This window comes from Magnolia sinica, chromosome 17, assembly GCF_029962835.1.
Source record: "Magnolia sinica isolate HGM2019 chromosome 17, MsV1, whole genome shotgun sequence".
In the NCBI taxonomy this organism is placed as follows: domain Eukaryota; kingdom Viridiplantae; phylum Streptophyta; class Magnoliopsida; order Magnoliales; family Magnoliaceae; genus Magnolia; species Magnolia sinica.
The window spans coordinates 62737296-62758086 of NC_080589.1; the positions used below are offsets into that span (position 1 = coordinate 62737296).

Genomic DNA, 20791 nt, shown 5'->3' on the forward strand with positions numbered 1-20791 from the left:
CAAAGAGCATACATAAGGGTGGAGCCACCGCCAAAGAGTTTTTCATCTTCCCTAGTTTATTTTTCATGCTTTGTTTAAGAGATTTGGTTTTAGTTATATATATGGTTGGCTAAACCTCTTAGATAGAGTTAAGAGATTAAGCTTGTAGCGTGTTTGAATGTTTATTTTGCTTTTATTCTTATTCTTATTGAACTTCATTGATTTCTAGTTTGAATTGAAGAAATATTTTCAGTTTTCTATGGTTTATTGTGACTCAAATTATAATAGATGTTGTGATAGCTTTGAGTATCTTCCTTTCCATTACGAGATTGTGAGATTGGTAAATCCTATTGTTCACTATAGTCTCCTGGGCATGATAGGGTGATGGAATCCCTTTCACTCATCACAATTCTCTTCCATTCAGAATTAGGTTAATGAAAGTTCATATTTGATTTAATTGGTTTATCTTCCGATTAGATAGGATAGGACTCCAATTCCAATTGTGTTCTTTGAATCAAGAAAGGTAGCATCTTGATAGGTACAAGTGGATCCTTGGTACCCTAGTTCCCACCTTTAAATTCATACGTTTCAATTACAAATTTACAATTACTATTTCAAATAATTTCAGATTTAGTTGTAAATCTTCTTCTAATTCTACTTCTAGTTACTTTCAGAATACGCACGAGTTTAGTCCTTGTGGATTCGACCTCGGTCTTACCGAGTTATTACTAAATCACGACCCTACAGTTGAGGTTGTGAACAAGTTTTTGGCGCCGTTGCTAGGGACTAGATTTGCATTTTTCTGAATTTAATCAGTTTTAGAATTAGGTTAAGATTATGATTAACTTTTTATTTTGTTTCTAGGTTAGGAATTTTTCTGAACTTATTTTTAAAAACTAACTTTGTTCTTTGTTTTGTAGGATCCTAACCTAGCATTTCTTATCTAGTAATTTTGTTTTAACTCTCTCTCTCTCTATCATACTTCTTATTTGCCTTAGTTTTCAATTCTTAGATTTTATGTTAGATTTTGAACTTGAAAGCTGAGAGTGTTTTGTTCACAACCCCAAGTGTAGGGTCGCAATGTAGTAATAATCTCGATGAGACCGAGGTCGAATCTACACGGACTGACTTGTGTGTCTTCTGAAAGTAACTAGAACTAGAACTAGAAGAAGATGTAAATCTAAATTTGAATTAATTGAGAGAGTAATTGTGATTAAAATGATTAAAACTAACAAATTCAAAGGTGGTAACTACGGTTTCCAAGGATCCACTTGTAGAGATCAGGGGAGATCTATACTTGGTTAAAGGACACAACTGGAATCAGAGTCACATCTTATTCAATTAAAAGATATCTCAGTAAAACCAAATCTGAACTTCTTTTGACCTAATTCTCAATGGATGAGAGATATGAGAACTGAAAGTTATTCTATCACAAAACCATACCCAGGAGACAAGACACACAACAGGATTTACCAATCCCATAACTAATTATAAGAGAATTAGAAAGATTAGGCAGGATTCCATCACCCAACCATGCCCATGGGACGATGGTGAACAATGGGATTGTCTAATTTCACAATCTCAATACATGAAAAGAACTTACTCAAAGCTATCGCAGATCTATTGTAATTTGAGTCACAATAAACCATTAAAAACTAAAAGTATTTCTTAAATATCAAATTAGAACAAAAAATAGTTTAACTTAGACATAAATCAAAGCAATAGAAAACATCTCATCATGCTACAAGCTTCACCTTTTAGCCCTAAATAAGAGGTTTAGCCAACCATACATATGATTGAACAAAAATCTTTTAAGAAAAACATAAAAATAACTAAACAAAATGAGGAAAAACTCTTGGCAACGGCTTCTTCACACTTTTGCTCCACTCTCTTAAACCCTAGAAGATGCCTAGGAACATCCTAGGGAATTCTATTTATTGTTGTGAAACTCCAACTTTCGCACCTAGTTGGAAAATTTTAGAAACCGCCTCAAATTTACATAGTTTCTCAAAATAGACTTTTCTCTACAAAATTTCACATAATGACCTAGAGTTTTAGAATATGTTTCTTCAAGACAATTTCAGGAATATGTTTATTTTTAGGACAATTTTAAGATTCTTTTTCTTTACTTCAAATATTTGATTCTCTTCATTCCTCACTTGATTTTTTTGGATCTTTACCATGTGAATTCTTCAATCTTGGTCTCTTATGATCCATCCCTTGCCTTGGTGATTCTTGAGCATCAAATCCATACTTTTAGTACCCTTTTCAATTGAAGCTCTTAAATTCACATTGCAACACAAACATGAGTAAAATAGAACATTAAGCATTATCATGTTCATAAAACCAAGATATAAATGATGGATAATATACAATATTTGAGCCTCAACATGTTCCATGCCCAAGTGGGTCCATGATAACACATTACGTCTCTTAAGTGAAGGAGAATTAGTCGAAGGGTTACCTATCCATCACCGGATTAGACACCATTTGAGATCCTCAGAGTTAATAGAAGTGATGGCTGCAAATTAACCTGTAAATAAACCTCAACCTCCAGTTGAGGAAACCTAGGATGAGAATAAGGTGCATCACGCACCCCCGCCTCGTACTTTACGAGACAATTTACAACTAGCGTGGGTGAACACACCTTCCTATATGATTTTTCTAGAAAATATAGGAAATATAGACATCAAGCCACGAGTGATCCAACTCATTCCAAAGTTCTATGGACTTGAATCTAAAAATCCATATCTACATATGAAAGAATTTGATGAGATAATAATGACTTTATACTTTTCCAATGTATCCGAGGATACGATCAGGCTGAAACTCTTTCCTTTTTTCTTAAAAGAAAAGGCGAAGACGTAGTTGTATTTACTACGTCCGCAATCTAATGGCAGATAGAATGACATGATAAGGGAGTTCATAAAAAAATTCTTCACATACCATAAAACGTACACCATTAGAAAGTAGATCACGAACTTCGCCCAAAAGGAAGATAAAATATTCTTTTAATGTTGGAAGTGGTTCAAGGATCTTGTCAGTTCATGCCCACAACACGGTTTTGAAACGTGGCGTATAACAAGTTTCTTCTGTGAAGGACTGACATCTTCTATGGGCCAATTCGTTGAGACGTGTGCAAGGTCATTTTGGTGGGCAACCAAGGGCCTAACTACTTGCGCTTATGGCTCACAACCCATCACAATAGGTGGTGAAATACAGGCCCAAATGGTGAAGGGGCCTAACTTAGAAGATCCAAGATGATTTGGGCCTACCAAGGCCAATCGAAACTATGAGTACAATTTCAAAATAAAACCCAATGGCAGTGGGCCTCCAAGCATACATACATGAAGCCCAAAATCACCTTAGAAAGGGGCAATCTTATGTGCATATTTCACCCTTAACCTGGTGGGTCAGGCTGCCCCCAAATAAACCATTAGGGGCGGTCAGTTTGGGCCTTTTACTGAAATTTCAGCCTGCCCATAATCTGGGCCTGTTGGGGCCCAACAAAATCATATAGGGGTAAGCATAAGTCCCCTGGTGGCCGACATATGTCTCTCTGGGTCCCACCTGATGAAGGGAATGAATTAAACACATAAAATAGGTGGATCATGCTGCTAGATTGAAAGTCCAGCAGTGGTCCAATGTGTCTGGACGTCCAAGGGAAGATAGTCCTATGGGCTTGGATAATTGGCCCAAAACTCATCCAAATGGCACCCTAAATGGATGTCACTGAGGGAAAAAATGATCATGCCCCACATGGACCCCACTTGGATGAATGGTGGGACACAAAATACATCAAGGTGGGCCCACAAGGTGGCCAGACGGCCAGTCAAGGCTGGACGCCCTAGCCTGCGCGTCCCAGCCTGGTGGGCCACTCCAGGCCGCACCACGAATGGTACAGGGGCCCGTAGCCCCTGAAAATTTACAGGATGGTCCTTCCATAGGTGGGCCATATCTCTACAAAATTTCACAATTTTTGGATGATCAAAAGTATTTTAATTAAATTAAGGAATATAATCTGTGCAGGAAGTCTGCTAATTGCAGAATTCTGGATAGACCATGATTGAGCACCCAATAGGGCGGGCCCTGGATGTCCAAAAATTGGAAAAATTGAATTCAAACCTTCACACATATATGTAATATAAGGTAGAGTCCACCAAAGTGGCTCACCTGATCAGGAACTATTTTTAAATTTTGAGTTTCCAAATTGCAACCTTGCTGGAATTACAGCAGAAAATTCAGCAAGGTACCCATATTGGCCAACCCTTTTGGGGACCCAAATGAGGTCAATTGGGACTTGAATTTGGCATGCATATAGGTGGGATATTTATCTTCAAAAATCATATTTCATTTGGTATAAAATTCCCCACCAAAAGCCCCAAATTCTGGCCTCAAGTTGGCCCAAAAATCTGTCCAGACAGATTTGGACAGCAACATATGCCTGATAAAAATAAATTGCAAATATTATTTAAATGGGGATTTAACCCTAGAAAATTATGGTGTGGTCCACCCAAGTGGGCCCCACAAACATCCAAACCATCCCATCATCCAAATCATCCTTGCATGCACCCCATTTTGGTGATTTTAGGGGCTACACGGCCAAGGGATGGACTGTGAAAAATGTCCTTCCTCTATGAATGGTTTGGATCTTGTAGGTCTACAAGGTGGGCCACACACTCATGATCAAAAATTTCTAACAAGAAAATCAGAAGAAAACAGCCACAAGAGAAGGGTCTCCGCCTCAATGAGGCCCTTCCCTTCATCACACACATATATAGACATTTCATTACCATAAGATGTACAACCTACATGATCAAGGCTATCTATTGAGATCTTATGGTGGAGATCCAATCTCCACCAAGGATCAAGGGTCTATATGACCCAAAGATCCCTGATCTAAGGAAGAAAGAAGTATAAAGGGATCCATGGAGAATGGTCCCTTGCATGCACATACATGCAATGTAAGATAGGCAATAAGCCATATCCATGGAGTCTTGGGGCCACCATCATCACTTGATGGGTCCCACAAGCTCCATCAATGGAAGAAGAATGAAGATCAAGAAGGAAATCTGAATTTTTACAATGGAAGCACACCCACATCTTGGATCTCCAAGCTTCTACCATCACCATGCACGGTCATGAATATGTGGCCAAGATGGGATTGTAATGGTGAGATGGAGGGGAAATAAGGAAGAAAATGGGCTGGAAATGGAGGGAGATGGGTTGGACGTCCAAGGCTAACAAGGAAGGAGAGAAGAGAAAATGAAAGAGAAGGGAGAGAGAGGAGTGGTTGTAGAGGTGTTATGATTGCAATGTAAGGTTTTGGGAAGAAAAAAGGTAATGATGGATTTTCTTATTTAGAGAAGCAAATGAAGGGCTTTGGGGAAGAAAACTCATCATGAGTTGCTAGGCTCTAGGTGGGGTAGCCTTTATGGGAGAAGGTGCACTAGGGTGGGCCCCATAGGAAAATGTGTACACCCTACTAGGTGGGTCCCACAAACATGATCAAAGGCTCAAATGATGCATGCTTACAACTTATGATTTACAACTCGGATGGAAGCACAAGGCACGGCATCGGAACTGCGGCGACGATGAGATCACAAGTGCATAGGTCTCGGGTCGGGTCGAGTCCGATCGACCGATCTCAAGGACGATTGCAAACACTATCCTTAGGTCGTGGGTCGCCAGAATTCGACCAGTAGGACCGCGAAACCTAAAGGAACGGCGTGTATACTTAAGTTAGGGTCTTACATTTTCCAATCCGCTTCACTAAGGCTTGTCATCTCGGTCTCGATTAACTCATAATTAATCTTTAGTGAACTAGGTCAGACCGAACTCTTTATCTTTGAAAGGGCAGAAAGAATGGTTTAACTTCTTAATGGTGAAAGAAAGGAAAATGCTCATATATTCAATAAAAGAATAATTAATTTTGGGGCATGGGATGTTGTGGTGACCGAAGGAGGTAAATTCTACATCTGTTAGAATAAATTCAATGAATTTTACTCTAAAGTACTCATAGAACCACATATGGACAAGCTAGCTAGGTCCGCCTTAGTGGTAAAATCCCTTTGTGGTCACTTCAAACATCATTTAGCAAGCACTTTGACCAGATGAATGTATTTCTTAGTGATCTGCAGGGCACTCACATATAGAAGGAACACTATGTATTTTGGCTCATCCACTTTATCAGGAGACTTGTGTTGTAAATTTATGAAAGTAGAATTGCCTTGCTAGTCTTATCCATAAGAGTGAAGGGATGCTAATTGTTTTAAGAAAACTCGAATTGACAAGCTCGCCAAATGGCAAAAGGTGAGTAAATACACATACATTAATGATTGTTAGACCCATAGGGCTATATCTAAAATGGAACGTATTAGTTGATCGACTCCAAAGAGTCAACCCCGCTGCAAGAAGTAAGGTGTTCGCCAGATATTTGTGCAAGGAGACATTGATGCATTCGTAAATTCTTACCCACCTTCATGTATCATCATGCTGTGCTTTAATGTGTGTGAACTACTTAGCCCAACTGTTCATCAATTTCATCCATGCCCTCGGAGATTTAAATACATTAGAAGGATCCAAAAAGTTATCAGATTGAACTAGAAAGACTTCATCGGGACACTTTGAGAAACTTAGTTCGATCTTACGCAATTGTCTATATGAGTGATTTGGATCGAGTGTCAACACTGCCTTGTCCGATTCGATCAGAGTGTTGAACATGAGGTCATTGACTACTCTCAATAACAATATATCTAGATCTTTGATGAATGATTCTAGACGGAAAGTTAAAGTAGATGAAGAAGAAAATACAACCATTGAGAAGAGAAAATTAAAAGGAGGGATTTCAATGCAAGAGAGAAGAAGCAAAGGTAAAGGAAGAGGCGCACCGACTTAGGGTCTTGTTTATGTATCGGCTATGATACATGCACATTAATGAAATGATAATCATGATTTCTTATACGATACGATTCTATGCAACATGTCACATGGATATTTGAAAAGGGTGAGGCAATTGATATCTTTCGGTATGACCTCGATCGAGTATAATGAATAGGGAGGCAACATCTGGAACAACGACTAATTGTATTTATTGCATTAGGCAATGGAACAATGTCGATTTCACCTTTTTCCTAAAGAAAAAGTGATGTAGGGGCAATGTTGTACCATATTTCTGACCATTCTAGACAAAGTCAATAGAAGAGCGACATATGGCATTGTATGAAAATTAGAATATGGATGTTAAAAGATCTTTAAGATACTTGGAGCAATTTTTACGAAATCATAGGAAGCGTAAGTTCAATTTTACATGTCAGTCAATGATCGATGGAGTGATATAGTTGAGTTACTCAAAAGTCTAACAAGCAAAGAGAGAAACGCGGTTAAGCGGTTTGATGTACAAAAGGAGACTGAAAGGAGCAAAACTTAGTGATAGAAGAGGAACAATCGCAAAAGAGAAAATTAACAAATTAAAGGATCTAGAGAAAGACTTTTTTACTGTTATAATCGCTACAGTAATGGAAGAACAAGGTACAACATAACTTTATAAAAAATATAGCAAGATATCTAAAAAAACACACAATCTCAAAAAAAAAAAAAAAAAACCAATCAAGTCTATCAATTGACTTCTATCTCAGCTTATCATAAGAGTATTGATATAATATTCTTAGCTATAATATTTAGTTGTAATCTAAATATATGTTCATAAGTTGGATTTGTTTTCTATCCAAATATCATCCAATTCTTTCAAGAGATGCATTCTTGCAGCTACTCATAGTGATTGATTGTGAGTTTTTCCTATTGTTTGATTGTATTGGTATTCCGTAAGTCTTTTCTTGTGAAAGGCATTAAAGCTACCCATCTTTAGAAGAAAAACCCCACAATTTGATTATCAACTAATTGTTATAAAATTTTGCAAGTGGTTGAATAAGCAATAATCTACTTAGAATCTGGTCACACACACACACATTAAATATAATATATCTGCTTATTTCAGCACTGGGGGTTGAAGTTGATCAGTTTGGATTGAGCCACTTTATCAATTTTGGTACGCTATGCAAATTACACATCTAAAACAAACAAACTGAGGTGCTAATAAATTATAGATCAGTGCCACAAGTGAGGAGGATGAGTCGCCTCGTTTTCAAAAGGTGAATTACTACTACCGGACTCTAAGCCATGCATGTAGACATATTTCACAGCTTGAAATGGTCAAGTGCAGGTTTCCCATCAAGTCCTCTGGAGTAGAAGTAAGTAACGAAGTCTGTGACAGTGGTTTCCTTGTATTTTGGGGCGTCCTCATCTGATGTCAACTCCTTGATTGGGCCATACACTCTGGTGGATGGATGAACATATGTGGTGAAGAAGAATGCCACGGATATCCTTGGGCCCACACGGTTGGCCAGCACTCTATGTTTCACGCTTTTGAACTTGTCGTTGGAAATAAGCTGCATCAACACAACAAAGGAACCAATCAAACGTATGTACATCCATCTCTTCTGAGAAAATCTGGTAGGTGATAGATTAATTGGGTCCATCCATCTACTGGCCATAGCATGGATGGGTTATGCTGTACAACTCAGAGGTATTGGACACTCCCATACATTGCATGGAGGGCAGTCAAAGTGACAGTAGAAGGAAAGTAAATGTTATCGGTCAAAATATTCATTGGAGTACATTAAAACATGACGGACAGGATAGTGATATGTTCGATTTTTGAAACATACGCGGTTTATGAGAGGGTCAAATAGATAGATGGTCCCATTGATATACAACCATCATATGCGTCTTGTGGCTGAAATCGGATTGGGTACTGAGTTACTCGGTAGCCTCTTATCGTACTGAGAAAACTCAGTTGGGCCCATCTTGAATGTATGTGGTCTATCTACACCGTCCATCCGTTTTGTCATCTCATTTAAGGAGTTGATCCCAAAATTGAAGCATATCCAAAGATCAAGTGGATCATACCACAGGAAACAGTGGGGATAATGATTTCCACCGTTGAAACCTTTCTAGGCCCCACAGTGATGTTTATTTGTCATCCAACCTGTTCATAAGATCATACGGACATGGATGAAGGCAAACCATAAATATAAGCTTGATCCAAAACTTATGTGGCCCCGAAGAATTTTTCAATGGTAGACATTCAATTCAACACTTTCCTGTGGTGTGGTCCATTTGAACATTATATATGCTTCATTTTTTTGCCTAATGCCATAAAAATATTATCTGGTAAAATGGATGGACGGAGCATATTATAAACATTATGATAGGCCTTGCACGGTTTCAATGGTGGAAATTTCTATTACACTGCTTTCTACAGTTTGGTTCACTTAAGTTATGGATGTACTTTATTTTAGAATGTCCTAACATGAGCGAGAGAAACTGATGGATAAAGTGGATTTTTCATGGATAACTAAGTGGGCCCACGTAGTGTATGTCCCGATGGGGTCGGTTTTGAAAATGGTGGTGGCTATTCCTCGTCGCATATGGCATATGTGGAAGTACTTCAAGTCAGACCATCTAAGTTGTGGATCCCATTGTGATGGACAATGTCTCTCTAATAACATACTATTAAAGCAATCCTAACCATCCATTTAGTATCTAACTAATAACATATTTTTAAAGAAATCCTAACCATTCATTTAGTGTCAATCAAATGGAAGGTTAAAAGTAACATATTGAGTGGTTCAAATTTGACGTGAAAATCAGTTTGTTTACGTTATCTTCTTTGTGTAATCCTTTTGTTATGCTCCATCAACAGCAGGGCTAACAATTTATACAGTTCAGATTGCCGTGCAACTGTGCTATGTGTGTGGCCGAAGAGGCCACCATTTTTTAAATGGTGCCCAACTAACATAGAAGTCTAGCGTGGTCAACTACATCAGTTTGTAAACATAGTTCACTAGTTATTTTACATGGCATTGGTTTGCATGTCTTCACCGGCGTGTGTTTATGCATGGGTCCACATGCTGTGATTGCTTGGTGTTAGGACTGAAAATAGTACACAATGGAAGATAGAAAAAATAAAATAAAATAAAATAAACAAATAAAAATGAGATAATCAGATCTATTGGGTTCAAAGCTTGATGTGAATACTCAATTTCTCAAGATAGATTTGTTGCCTTTTTTCTGTAGTTTCACATAGTGCAAACGAAGGAAATCTGTTAATTGTTTTAAGGATATAATGAACTCTCAATCCGAATTTCAATACAAAAATTTACACATTTAAGTGTTAAATAGATATCTAGTTTTAACATTGATATGTCTTTAAAATGTTTAGAAAAAACATAGTAAGACATCAAATTCGAAAGTACTGCACAATGAATGGTTTTCTGAAAAATGGAGAGAATATATCTTCTCAATTATGATATCTAGGATTTATAGTAATTGAATGATCATGGAGTTCTTTCTAAAGAGATACCTATATGCGTGTTCAAGATTTCTACACTCATTCACAATAACTAACATTCTTCCATGAAAGGACATGGCCATTTGTCCTATAATAGTTATTTATATGCCCTTTTAAAAAGAAATAGTTATTTAATAGTTTAAAACTGCAGCCACATGTCCGAATAATCCTAACTGTTACCACATGAGTGACACTTAGCATATGTGCCACATGTACAACTACGTCACAGTCACTCTCAATTAATACTAAGATTAATAATACATCAGGGTAGACCCTAGTTCAATTTAAGTTGCACCATGGCGCAAAAAGTTTGAACCACGTGCCAAAAAGCCTATGGTTCAAGACTAAGGTTCTTTTAGTTCCATGCGACGAAGCGCACATGTGAAGTGCACCTAATAAAGCACTTAAGCAGCCCTACAGTCCATGCCACGTGCCCGCGGACGGTGCTTTGCATCGTACTTGAGGAGATTTGAACCCTGGTTGCATAAGCAAGAACTCATTCTCATACAAACTAGCTATACATTCTTTTTATGGAAACTTTCCGAAGCTAACATGTGTCATGGCTTATTTATGGTAGCAATGAGAAAATGAGTAGTTTCTGAACTTGGGACAATGGATCCAGATGGGCCGACACATGCTGGCTATCCTTAATCACAACGAAGAAAAAAGCAACTTTGGACAAAATGAACTCAAATGTACATGAGGATGTGCATGGCTGCATGGATCATGCAAACGTACCTGCAGAAGATCTCCGATGTTAACTACAAGAGCTCCATGCACTGGGCTAACATCGACCCATTGATTGCGATGAAGAACTTGGAGGCCACTAATATGGTCTTGAAGTAGGATAGTAAGGAAGTCAGGGTCCGTATGATCGGTAGTGCCGAGCGTGAGGTCGGGCTCTGGGCATGGAGGGTAGTAGTGCGATAGAAGATTATAGCCTTTGGCACACTCGATGTCTTTTAGATAGTTAGGGTCGAGACCAAGTGCCTCTGACAGCAGCTCAAATAGGGTGGTCCCTAACCTTGTGACATGCTTTGAATACTCCATGTTTATTTCCCTGCCAGTTGGAGTAAGTCACTGCGTTAAACATGGTATACAAAAATGAATACGTAACGGTTGTAACAGTGTGTATCGTTACGTGTTACAGGACCTGAATAGCCATTGTGAAAAAAACCTTAGCGATCCGTTGCAGGCCAAGATATGGTATTTCAAAAATAATAATAAACAATAAAGACCGAAAGATGGCCATTATGGCCCGTCATAACAAAAACAACTAATGCTGAGACCATTGCCATTATTGAATACCTAAGTCTTAGGATTAGAGTCTGCATCGAGTCCAGTCGAACGAGTTAGGGCTGATCCGACTCAATCCGGTTTTGAAATAGGCCTGACCCAAACTCGACTTGACTCGGTACCGAGTCCAGCATGCTTGAATGGATCCCAATCCGGGTCTGGCCTGGATTAATTCGGAGCGAGTCCGACCCGACCAAAAGTACTGAGTCGCATTTTTAATGGTGGGCATCACTCTCTCCACTGTCTTCTGTGGTGGGGTACATTGGAGCTTTTGATCTGACTCATTCTTTAACTCACTTCCTAAAATCGTCTCTCCAAATGGATGGACGGTGTGGATACAAAACATATATTATGGTGGGACCCACAGAACTTGGTGGCGTAACTTCAGTGGTGAGTCTCGCTACCCAACCTGTCAGTAGCTAATCCGCGTCTGTTTGTGTGTGGCTCGAATCAAGTGAAAAGAATATAATAGGAGAATAAATTTCTAAAATTGGGCAAGCCCAACCCAAGGATTAATCAGCCCGTGCATGCAAGAGCAAGCCCAGCCCAAAGTGGGGTTGGGCCCATCAGGTCCAATGGGTTGGCCCGCCCAATGCCCCCTTGACTCTCAGCCCGTAAGTTGTACTTTGTTGCCATCTAAGTATCTTGTTTTATGTGTACAGCTATGAGAAAAATTCCTCATATCTTAAAATCATAAAACATTAGCCTACAAATCAGAATAACGGTGTAGAGGGAAGTTACCAAAATACCCTCATATATTGCTTTTTTTTTTTCCAGACGGTAACAAAGTCATAAAATTTTTGGGTCCACGCGGTAAATTTATACATGATAATGACATATGCACCTAATCATGTCAACGACACAAATCACAAAAATCTTTTTGGCCAAATCAGTAGATGGGTTGATGGTGCGTTTAAATGTTTTTGAATAGTATATAATGGGCATTATAGTAATTTCACTTTTCAAAAAACACTTGCAAGGCGTTTCCATTCCACCTGGCACCATTTGATAGGATCCTAATGTCTAAAGAATTTTGCAGTAAAAATTACTAAGTATATTTTAATATTTAGCAACTTTCTTAATAGAGATTTTTACTGTATAATTCCTGTGGGATGATTGAAGGTGTGAAATTACCAAATAGCCTCATTTATTTTTATTTAGAAAATGTTGAAGTTGAGAGCTGTGGGGCCTAATTGGAATGCATATGATATCCACGGCATCAAACTGATGCGCCCCACCATGATGACCAGATGAACATAAAATATAGTGGATCCAATATTGGCTGGTGCACAATATAAAAATAATTTAGACCACCCAAGAGCACCGACATTTACTTTTAACCCATCCAATTATACAGCCTAGCTCATGGGAACTTCTCATGAGGTCGAGGTTGAGCTGTGTGGCCTTACTGTTATGTTTGTCGAACATCAACACCATGCATTTGATGGGTCCCCTTTAAATGATATCCGTACTATACAGTCCAGCTCATGGGAACTTCTCATGAGGTCGAGCTGTGTGGCCCCATTGTTATGTTTGTCGAACATCAACACCATGCATTTGATGGGTCCCCTTTAAATGATGGGATATCTCAAAAATCAGTCATATAAGGAAGTCAGGTGGGGTACTATACAGTCCAGCTCATGGGAACTTCCTCATAATCCAACTCATGGGAACTTCTCATGAGGTCGAGCTGTGTGGCCCCACTGTTATGTTTGTCGAACATCAACACCATGCATTTGATGAGTCCCCTTTAAATGATAGGATATCTCAAAAAGCAGTCGTATAAGGAAGTCAGGTGGGCCATACCATGTAAAATAATATAAAGACATGCTTAAAACATATAAAAGCACTTGTTGGGGCCCACCTAAAATTTGGATGTGTTTGAAACTTAGTCTGACCCCTCGTACAAGTGGAACACACATAATGGATGGCCTGGATTTGTTAACCACACCTTGATGGGCCCAACAAATGATTATGAATGTTTTAATGGGATGATAACCCCTTTCATCTTGTGTATGTGGTGTGGCCCACAAAAGTCATGGATTGACTTGATTTTTAAGAATGAGGCCCACCATGGAATGTTGTATCTGACTGATGGGGTGGATGTTCGACACACATAACAGGGGGCCCACAAAGCTCAACCTTATGGGAAATTCCCATGTCTTTTCCATATATATATATATATATGTGTGTGTGTGTGTGTGTGTGTGTGTGTGTGTGTGTGTGGTTCTATGCAATCAACCTCATGGGAACTGTGTGGACCCCACATAATGCGTGTTGAACATCTTCCCCATCAATCAGATGCACCATTCTATAGTGGACCTCGGACTTAAAAATCAAGTCCATCCATGACTTGTGTGGGCCACACCACATCCAAAAGTTGAGAGGGGTTACCCTCCCATTATAACATTCATTATCATTTGTTGGGCCCGCTGAGATGTGGTTTACAAATCCAGCCCATCCATTATGTGTGTCCAACTTGGATGAAGGGTCAGACCAAGTTTTAGATGCATCCAAATTTGAGGTACACTCCACCAAATGCTTTTATATGTTTTAGGCATGTCTTGGCATGATTTTAGATAGCATGGCTCACCTGAGTTCTATACAGCTGATTTTTGGGATACCCCATAATTTAAAGGGGATCCGCATAGAACCATATATATATATATATATATATATATATATATAATGGTCAGCTCCAAGCCAGTTTGCAAGGAACTTGGGCAAACTTTTTGGATAACTATCATTAATGATGTGACTCCAAAATCTGAACAGTCCATGTGAAGCAGCACCTCATTAAACTTCTTGGGTCCAATTTTTACTTTGATCCAAAATTTTGGTGGGCCATGAGAAATGAAAACAATTTCCTCTCTTGATTCTGATTTCTCTTTGTTATGTCTCACCAGAATTTTATATCATGGTGAATATTTGTCCCTAAGGATTTCATGAGATTCCGTATCACATGGACCGTTCAGATTAGACGACCATGACACGTGTGCAAAGGTGCGCATGTGCGTAGGTGCGTAGGTGAGCATGACTCTCTCTCTCTCTCTATATAACATAAAAAATAAAAAATAAAAAAATAATTCAGTAATTCTCTCCCTCAGAGAGCACTGATCCAACAATTCCATTCACGGAGGCATTATCTTTTTAAACTAAAATTTTCTAGGAATTTTACAGTAAACATTCACTCTTAATATTTATATAATAATTACGAATTTTTACAGCATAATTCCCCAGTGTGTATATAATTCCCTAGTATTACATAATTTCCCTGAGGAGCCGATACTCTTCATTAGTGTTTTTAAGGATGAAATTACATAGATGCTCTCATTCATTTTATTCTTCAAAGAGCGAATTAAGAACCATAATTGTGGAACCACGACCATGTATCTAACAGCTAACCCGTCCAACAGATACACCCCACATTGGTTAACAAATCCAATCACAAGGTGGGGCAAATCATGAAGAAATAATATACAACCCTCATATACATTCAAATTCATGTATAACCCATCTTATGGATGATTAAGTAAGCTGGATAATTTGTACATACAATCATCATGATTTAATGCATATTCAATTTTTGGGCTTTTAAACTATGGTAGGACAGAAAAGATGGGGATACTACTACGTGTTTTATTATTATTATTATTATTATTTTATTTTATTTTACACCTACCCACATCCCCGCACTCACCATACCTGCAAGCGATAGGCAATTCTTCAGGGTCGAATGGAGCAGGGGCCATCACACAAAACAAGGTATCCCTCCAATTCGCAGCCGTTGATTGGTACAGATCGAAATTGCTAGAATACAAAACCTTTCTCTTCGAATCACGTGTGTAGTATTCCATCTTCGCCTCATCTGGTTGCTCGAAAAACCTACAAACACCTTTAATCATCTCCTCCAGTAAACTTACAGGTATCCCATGATTCACCACTTGAAAGAAACCCCAAGTTTCTGACGCACTTCGGATCTCATCGACAATCTCCAACCGTCGATCGCTTTCCACACCTTCCATATCTATGATTGGAATCTTGATATCGGTCAGATCAGTGGCTGACGTCTTGATCATGTCATCCGGCGGCCGGATGAAAATGTTGGGGATCTTCACGATGCCAGCGTCCACTAGTCCTTTGACGCCAGTTTTGGTGTCATCGAAGGCTTTCACATCTTTCAGTCGGTCGAGATCTCCGGCACTAGCGATGGCCATCTGCCTCTCTTGGGAATGATAGATGATGCAAAAAATCTAGGATATCTGCCTTCCCGATCACTTGTTGATATGATTGAGTATAATATAGTAGTCAACAGGACTGCCTAAAGATGCTACTCCTGCACCAAAAGCTGACAAATCACAACGGTGAAGAAGTCCATGCAGTAATGTAATGTGTGGCTCAAAATTTCCAAAGGGTGGGACCCTCCTTGGAGTCTTGTGTGATGTACATCGTACCACGTACACATACCTCGTAGCCACACAAAAGTCATCTCGAATGGAAGTTGATTGCGTAGCAGTTGTGCCTACCGTGTCTTATCCATGACGTCCATCCGCTTTGCTAGCTCATATATTTCGTAGGTAAATGATATTATGTCGTAGGCAAAGAATTTTACCTACGAAAAATTTCGTAGGTAAATTCGTTGGTAAAAAGCCATGGCTAAAGACTTTTACCGACGCAAAAATGTCATCGTTGGCAATGGTAAGACTTTTACCAACGAAATTAAAAACTTTGCTAAGACTTTAGCTACGAAGTGTTAAAACTTTTCCCTACGAACATTTCGTAGCTAAAAACTTTGTTAAAAGTTTTACCTATGAAAATTTTCGTAGCTAAAAACTTTATTAAAATTTTCACCAACGAATTTTTTCATAGGTACAAACGGTGTTAGGACTTTTACCTACCAGCATTTTCGTAGCTACAAACTTTATTAAAACTTTTAGCTACGACATGTTTCGTAGGTACAAACTGTATTAAGACCTTTACCTACGAATGTTTCTGTAGCTATAAACTTAGTTAAAACTTTTACCTACGAATTTATTCGTAGGTACAAACGGTGTTAAGACTTTTACCTACGAATGTTTTCGTAGCTACAAACTTTGTTAAAGCTTTTACCTATGACATGTTTCGTAGGTACAAACTGTATTAAAACTTTTACCTACGAACGTTTTCGTAGCTAATAACTGTGTTAATACTTTTACCTACAAAATTTTGCGTTGGTACAAACGATGTTAAGACTTTTACCTACGAAAGGTTTCGTAGGTACAAACTGTGCTAAGACTTTTTACCTATGAAATTTGACGTAGGTAAAACTGTTGATGAAACTTTTACCTACGAAATGATTCGTAGGTAATAAAATGTGAATGAACCTTTTACCTGCGAAAAAATTCGTAGGTAAAAATGTCGATGAAACTGTTACCTACGAAAATTTTCGTAGGTAAAAGTCTCTTTTTTTTTTCTTTTTTTTTTTTGCAAAAATTCTTGTTATACACCTGTTACAATATATTTCATTATATTCATATTTTCATTTTTCCAAACAAACATAAACTACATCCATCCAAACACAAATCACATCCATACATACACAAATAGTCTTATCCACATTACATTCATCCACGCACAAATACATATAAGTTTAACATTCTTATATAAAATAAATCATAAATAAAATATGACAAATTACAAAGATGAAGGTGGAGATGGTGGGGCATCGATGGGTAAGCGTGCAGCGAGAACCTGTAATATCTCCTGCATCCGTCGCTCATGCTCCACCCGCATATCCTCCATCCTCCTCTCTTGCTCCTCCCTCTGCCTCTCCTGCTCCTCCTTCTGCCTCTCATGCTCCTCCTCTCCGCTCGCCGCTGGTCTTTGATCTCGCCGATGGCGCCCGTAGATGTTGAACCTCTTTCTCTGCGATATCAGCGCGCTCTCGCCAGCGACGGATCGGCTGGATGCAACTCTAGCGGTGCCATGAGCTTGGCACCATGGCCAAGCCCATGCACATATCTAACGTGTGCGAAGCACTCGCCAGATCTCTCGGCTCACTCGCCGAGTACTATCGGGAGTGGGTCGATCGCGTATGGCGTCCATCGCCGCCTGTAATGAAAACATGAATTTTCATAACAAATAACATTATTATAATTCAATGCAATTAAATTTTACAATGTAATGATTTTTATCCAATTCTCGCTGGCTGTAGGATGTACCCAAGATCCCGTCGCCTGCTGACAATGAGTCTCTCTGTAGAAGTCTACTAGTCCGGCTCTTGTCCAGTGACGAAATCTCGCTGCACAATCAAAATGACAATAGAGCTAATATAAATGCATGAAAAAATATATCAACTTAATAATAACCAGTAACTTCTTACCATGTCGCTACGAAGTTGTACAAATAACTTTGAACCAGCTATGTGGTTCACTTCCAACTTTCCCCTATTCGCAGAATTTATTTTACTTCTCTTCTGAACACATTATTCATAATACATTATTATTAATTACGAATTTAATTGTTACCTTAAGATATCGTAAATATGTAAATATTACCTGAAAAGACTCAGACGAAAATCTCTCACAGAGTATCCGCCAATCGTCAATGGTCACGTGCGGCGGTGCGGTCAGTACGGCCTCCTCGAGGCTCCTGCACCGCTTGTACCACTGGTGTAAATCACTGCGGTACTCCTTAAACCGCTCCTTGATCATGTCGTCGACGGCATGGGAAATGTACGGAACACTCAAATCCAAGACAAATTTATCCTGTAATTTTGTAAATAATGGATTAAGGTAATAAACTTATTAAGAAAATAACTTAACCATAAATGAAATTTTACAAAATAAAATTTAATTTACTAAATTTTACCGTAAGGCGCTGACGGATGTGCTGCCGCACATCATCTGTCACGTCTACCCAACGGGGGGTGGTGGTAGGGATCAGAGATCGACATAAGACACCGACCTCCGATGTAAACAACCTGGCATTGTCCCCAACAGGTCTAAGGCAGTCCTGTGGGAACTCTACTGTCACCCTACCCTCATGCGTAAGTCTCTGTAAAACTAACCCACGCGTGGGTCCACGTCCTCGTCGGCTGGTCGACGATGCTGTCACAAAAGAAATATGTAAGTCTATTGTATCAACAGAAGTCTTTAAAAGAAATATATGTCTAGACTTACATGCAGTGCTCGGTGTATGAACGATTGATGGATCAGATGCCTGTGATGCAACATGTGACGGCGATGCTGTCTCCGCCGCATCACGGGTGGAAGGGGTAGATCCAGTGAGCGAATGATGTGATCTCCCACCTGGTGCCATCACTGAATATGTGTGAGTTACAAACTTATAAATTTAAAAAATGTCAGTGCAAGTGGAATATACTAAAATATTATAAAAGTAGTGTTGATGGTAGAATGCATTTGTGCTTATGTTTAGAGAGATGATTAAAATATGATTAGAACATTACACTACAATGCAAGCAGAATATAATAAAACTGTAAACTTTAATCTATAACCTTTGAAAATTCTATTACACCTTGTCATTCTATATTAAATATATGTATTTCATTGTAATATGAAATAACTTTGAAGTGAACTATCCGAAGTACTCCCTGTGTAAGTTACCGTACACTACAGAAGTATATGTCAAGCTGTGTGAAGCACTCAACATTGTTACAGCTAACATGTCAGTCACAATAGGAGAAATTTGGTCTCTTGAGACTCCATTCAGATGCGCAAGTGACATAACTGCATCTTCCATACGAAGTTTTCCACGGTTATAATCCTTTGTCAGCTCCGAAATTTCTCTGAGATTGTTTAATTTGTCATCTGAGTCAGCGTCGATATATTCCTCCCTACGCTCATCGACCAGACTGGGTATCTCTTTGGCCCTACCAGAAGAAGATAGGGCCGAAAAGTCCATACACAACAGCTGATGAAGTATGCTACGTGCTTTTGCTACACTCCGATTTGAGGAGGACATGATCAGAAATTGACTCAAATGCAAATGTGGATTATAAACAAGTCAATTAAAGGAATAAATCATGACTTGTTATTTTCACGTATACATGTAATACACAAATTATTCGAATTGAAAAATGACATGTAAATTATGTGTACATTTAATAATCACCGTCTGTATCACTATCGCTTAGGATTATTTCTTCATCACCATCACTATCGCTGATCAGTATTTCCTCTTCATCGTCTGCAACGTCGTCATCAATGAAACCGCTATCATCTCTAACAATGTCATGTATTATTGAGGCATCAACATGATCAGGTGGCACATCATCTCTGTCCAATTGCACCACATCAATATCAACATTTGAATCAGTCCCTATATCCCTAGATGGCACGTCTTCTTGATATGCTTGTTCAACCCTAGACGTTTCATTTCCCCCATCCTCGTTATCTTCAACTTCTGGTACGGGAACGTCAAATACGTTCCTGGGCTTTATTTTCTGTACCACGTGCCAAGAGCCGCCTAACTTGGTGTCAGCGAGGTAAAATACTTGTTCGGCTTGACTGGCAAGGACAAATGGGTCGTCCTTAAACCACTTCCAAGATAAATTTACGCTCGTAAAGTAGTTGTCAGTCTGTATTCCCAATTTCTTATTTCCAATGTCCCACCAATCACATTTAAATAAGTACACCCGCTTTCTCATACAATAACTCAGCTCAATAATATCCATCAAAACGCTATAAAAGTCAATTTCTACTTCCTCATGCGTCCCTTTGACAACCACCCCACTATTTTGTGTGGTCCTATACTTCTCACGTTCTTTAGTGTGGAACCGAATCATGTTTACAATACAACCTGTATATCTAAATATATGTCTATCAAGGCTACACGCCAGTGATTAGAGTGTATCAGACGGATCTGCAGAGTTGCTAGTGCGCAACGTCTTCATCGATCATTATGTACATAACGTAATTGTTTAGGGATTTTCTTAGGTTCAAATTATGTGTAATACAACGAAAATTCTAAGTGTGGTGAGATACAATGTAAAATCTTACACGTTTTATGAAACATTTTAGAAATTGATCTTGATGCATTCGATCATAATTTGTTGGGTATTGGGACTTCATCTCCTCGATGTGTTCACTACACATAATTAGCAC

The 20791-nt window shown here is 38.8% G+C and overlaps 2 protein-coding genes and 1 non-coding gene across 3 annotated transcripts; all 3 read right to left on the minus strand.

The window, feature by feature from the left end:
• Nucleotides 1-2937: 2937 nt before the first annotated feature.
• LOC131232058 (small nucleolar RNA R71) lies at nt 2938-3044 on the minus strand. Its single transcript, XR_009164663.1, has one exon. It is a non-coding gene; the product is annotated as a small nucleolar RNA R71 (small nucleolar RNA).
• Nucleotides 3045-8055: 5011 nt separating this feature from the next.
• Nucleotides 8056-15918, minus strand: LOC131231002 (1-aminocyclopropane-1-carboxylate oxidase homolog 1-like). The gene is made up of 3 exons (XM_058227051.1): nt 15392-15918; nt 11129-11450; nt 8056-8426 (listed from the first exon to the last, which is right to left on the minus strand). The coding sequence occupies exons 1-3, from the start codon at nt 15901-15903 to the stop codon at nt 8175-8177; spliced, it is 1086 nt and encodes a 361-aa protein (XP_058083034.1). The 5' UTR covers nt 15904-15918; the 3' UTR covers nt 8056-8174.
• A 2138-nt stretch (nt 15919-18056) lies between these two features.
• Nucleotides 18057-19589, minus strand: LOC131230569 (uncharacterized). The gene is made up of 4 exons (XM_058226474.1): nt 19292-19589; nt 18847-18987; nt 18536-18774; nt 18057-18432 (listed from the first exon to the last, which is right to left on the minus strand). Exons 1-4 carry the CDS (start codon nt 19587-19589, stop codon nt 18154-18156), a joined length of 957 nt encoding a protein of 318 aa, XP_058082457.1. The 3' UTR covers nt 18057-18153.
• Between the last annotated feature and the right edge of the window lie 1202 nt (nt 19590-20791).

What these genes read in the sequence shown, in the direction of transcription:
- LOC131231002 (XM_058227051.1), bottom strand. Translation starts at nt 15,903, where the DNA reads ATGGCCATCGCTAGTGCCGGAGATCTCGACCGACTGAAAGATGTGAAA. An exon ending in GAATTGCCTATCGCTTGCAG is followed by an intron (nt 11,451 to 15,391) that starts GTATGGTGAGTG and finishes TCCAACTGGCAG; the next exon opens with GGAAATAAACATGGAGTATT. An exon ending in ACATCGGAGATCTTCTGCAG is followed by an intron (nt 8,427 to 11,128) that starts GTACGTTTGCAT and finishes GTGTTGATGCAG; the next exon opens with CTTATTTCCAACGACAAGTT.
- LOC131230569 (XM_058226474.1), bottom strand. Translation starts at nt 19,589, where the DNA reads ATGGACTTTTCGGCCCTATCTTCTTCTGGTAGGGCCAAAGAGATACCC. An exon ending in ATATACTTCTGTAGTGTACG is followed by an intron (nt 18,988 to 19,291) that starts GTAACTTACACA and finishes ACACATATTCAG; the next exon opens with TGATGGCACCAGGTGGGAGA. An exon ending in TCATACACCGAGCACTGCAT is followed by an intron (nt 18,775 to 18,846) that starts GTAAGTCTAGAC and finishes CTTTTGTGACAG; the next exon opens with CATCGTCGACCAGCCGACGA.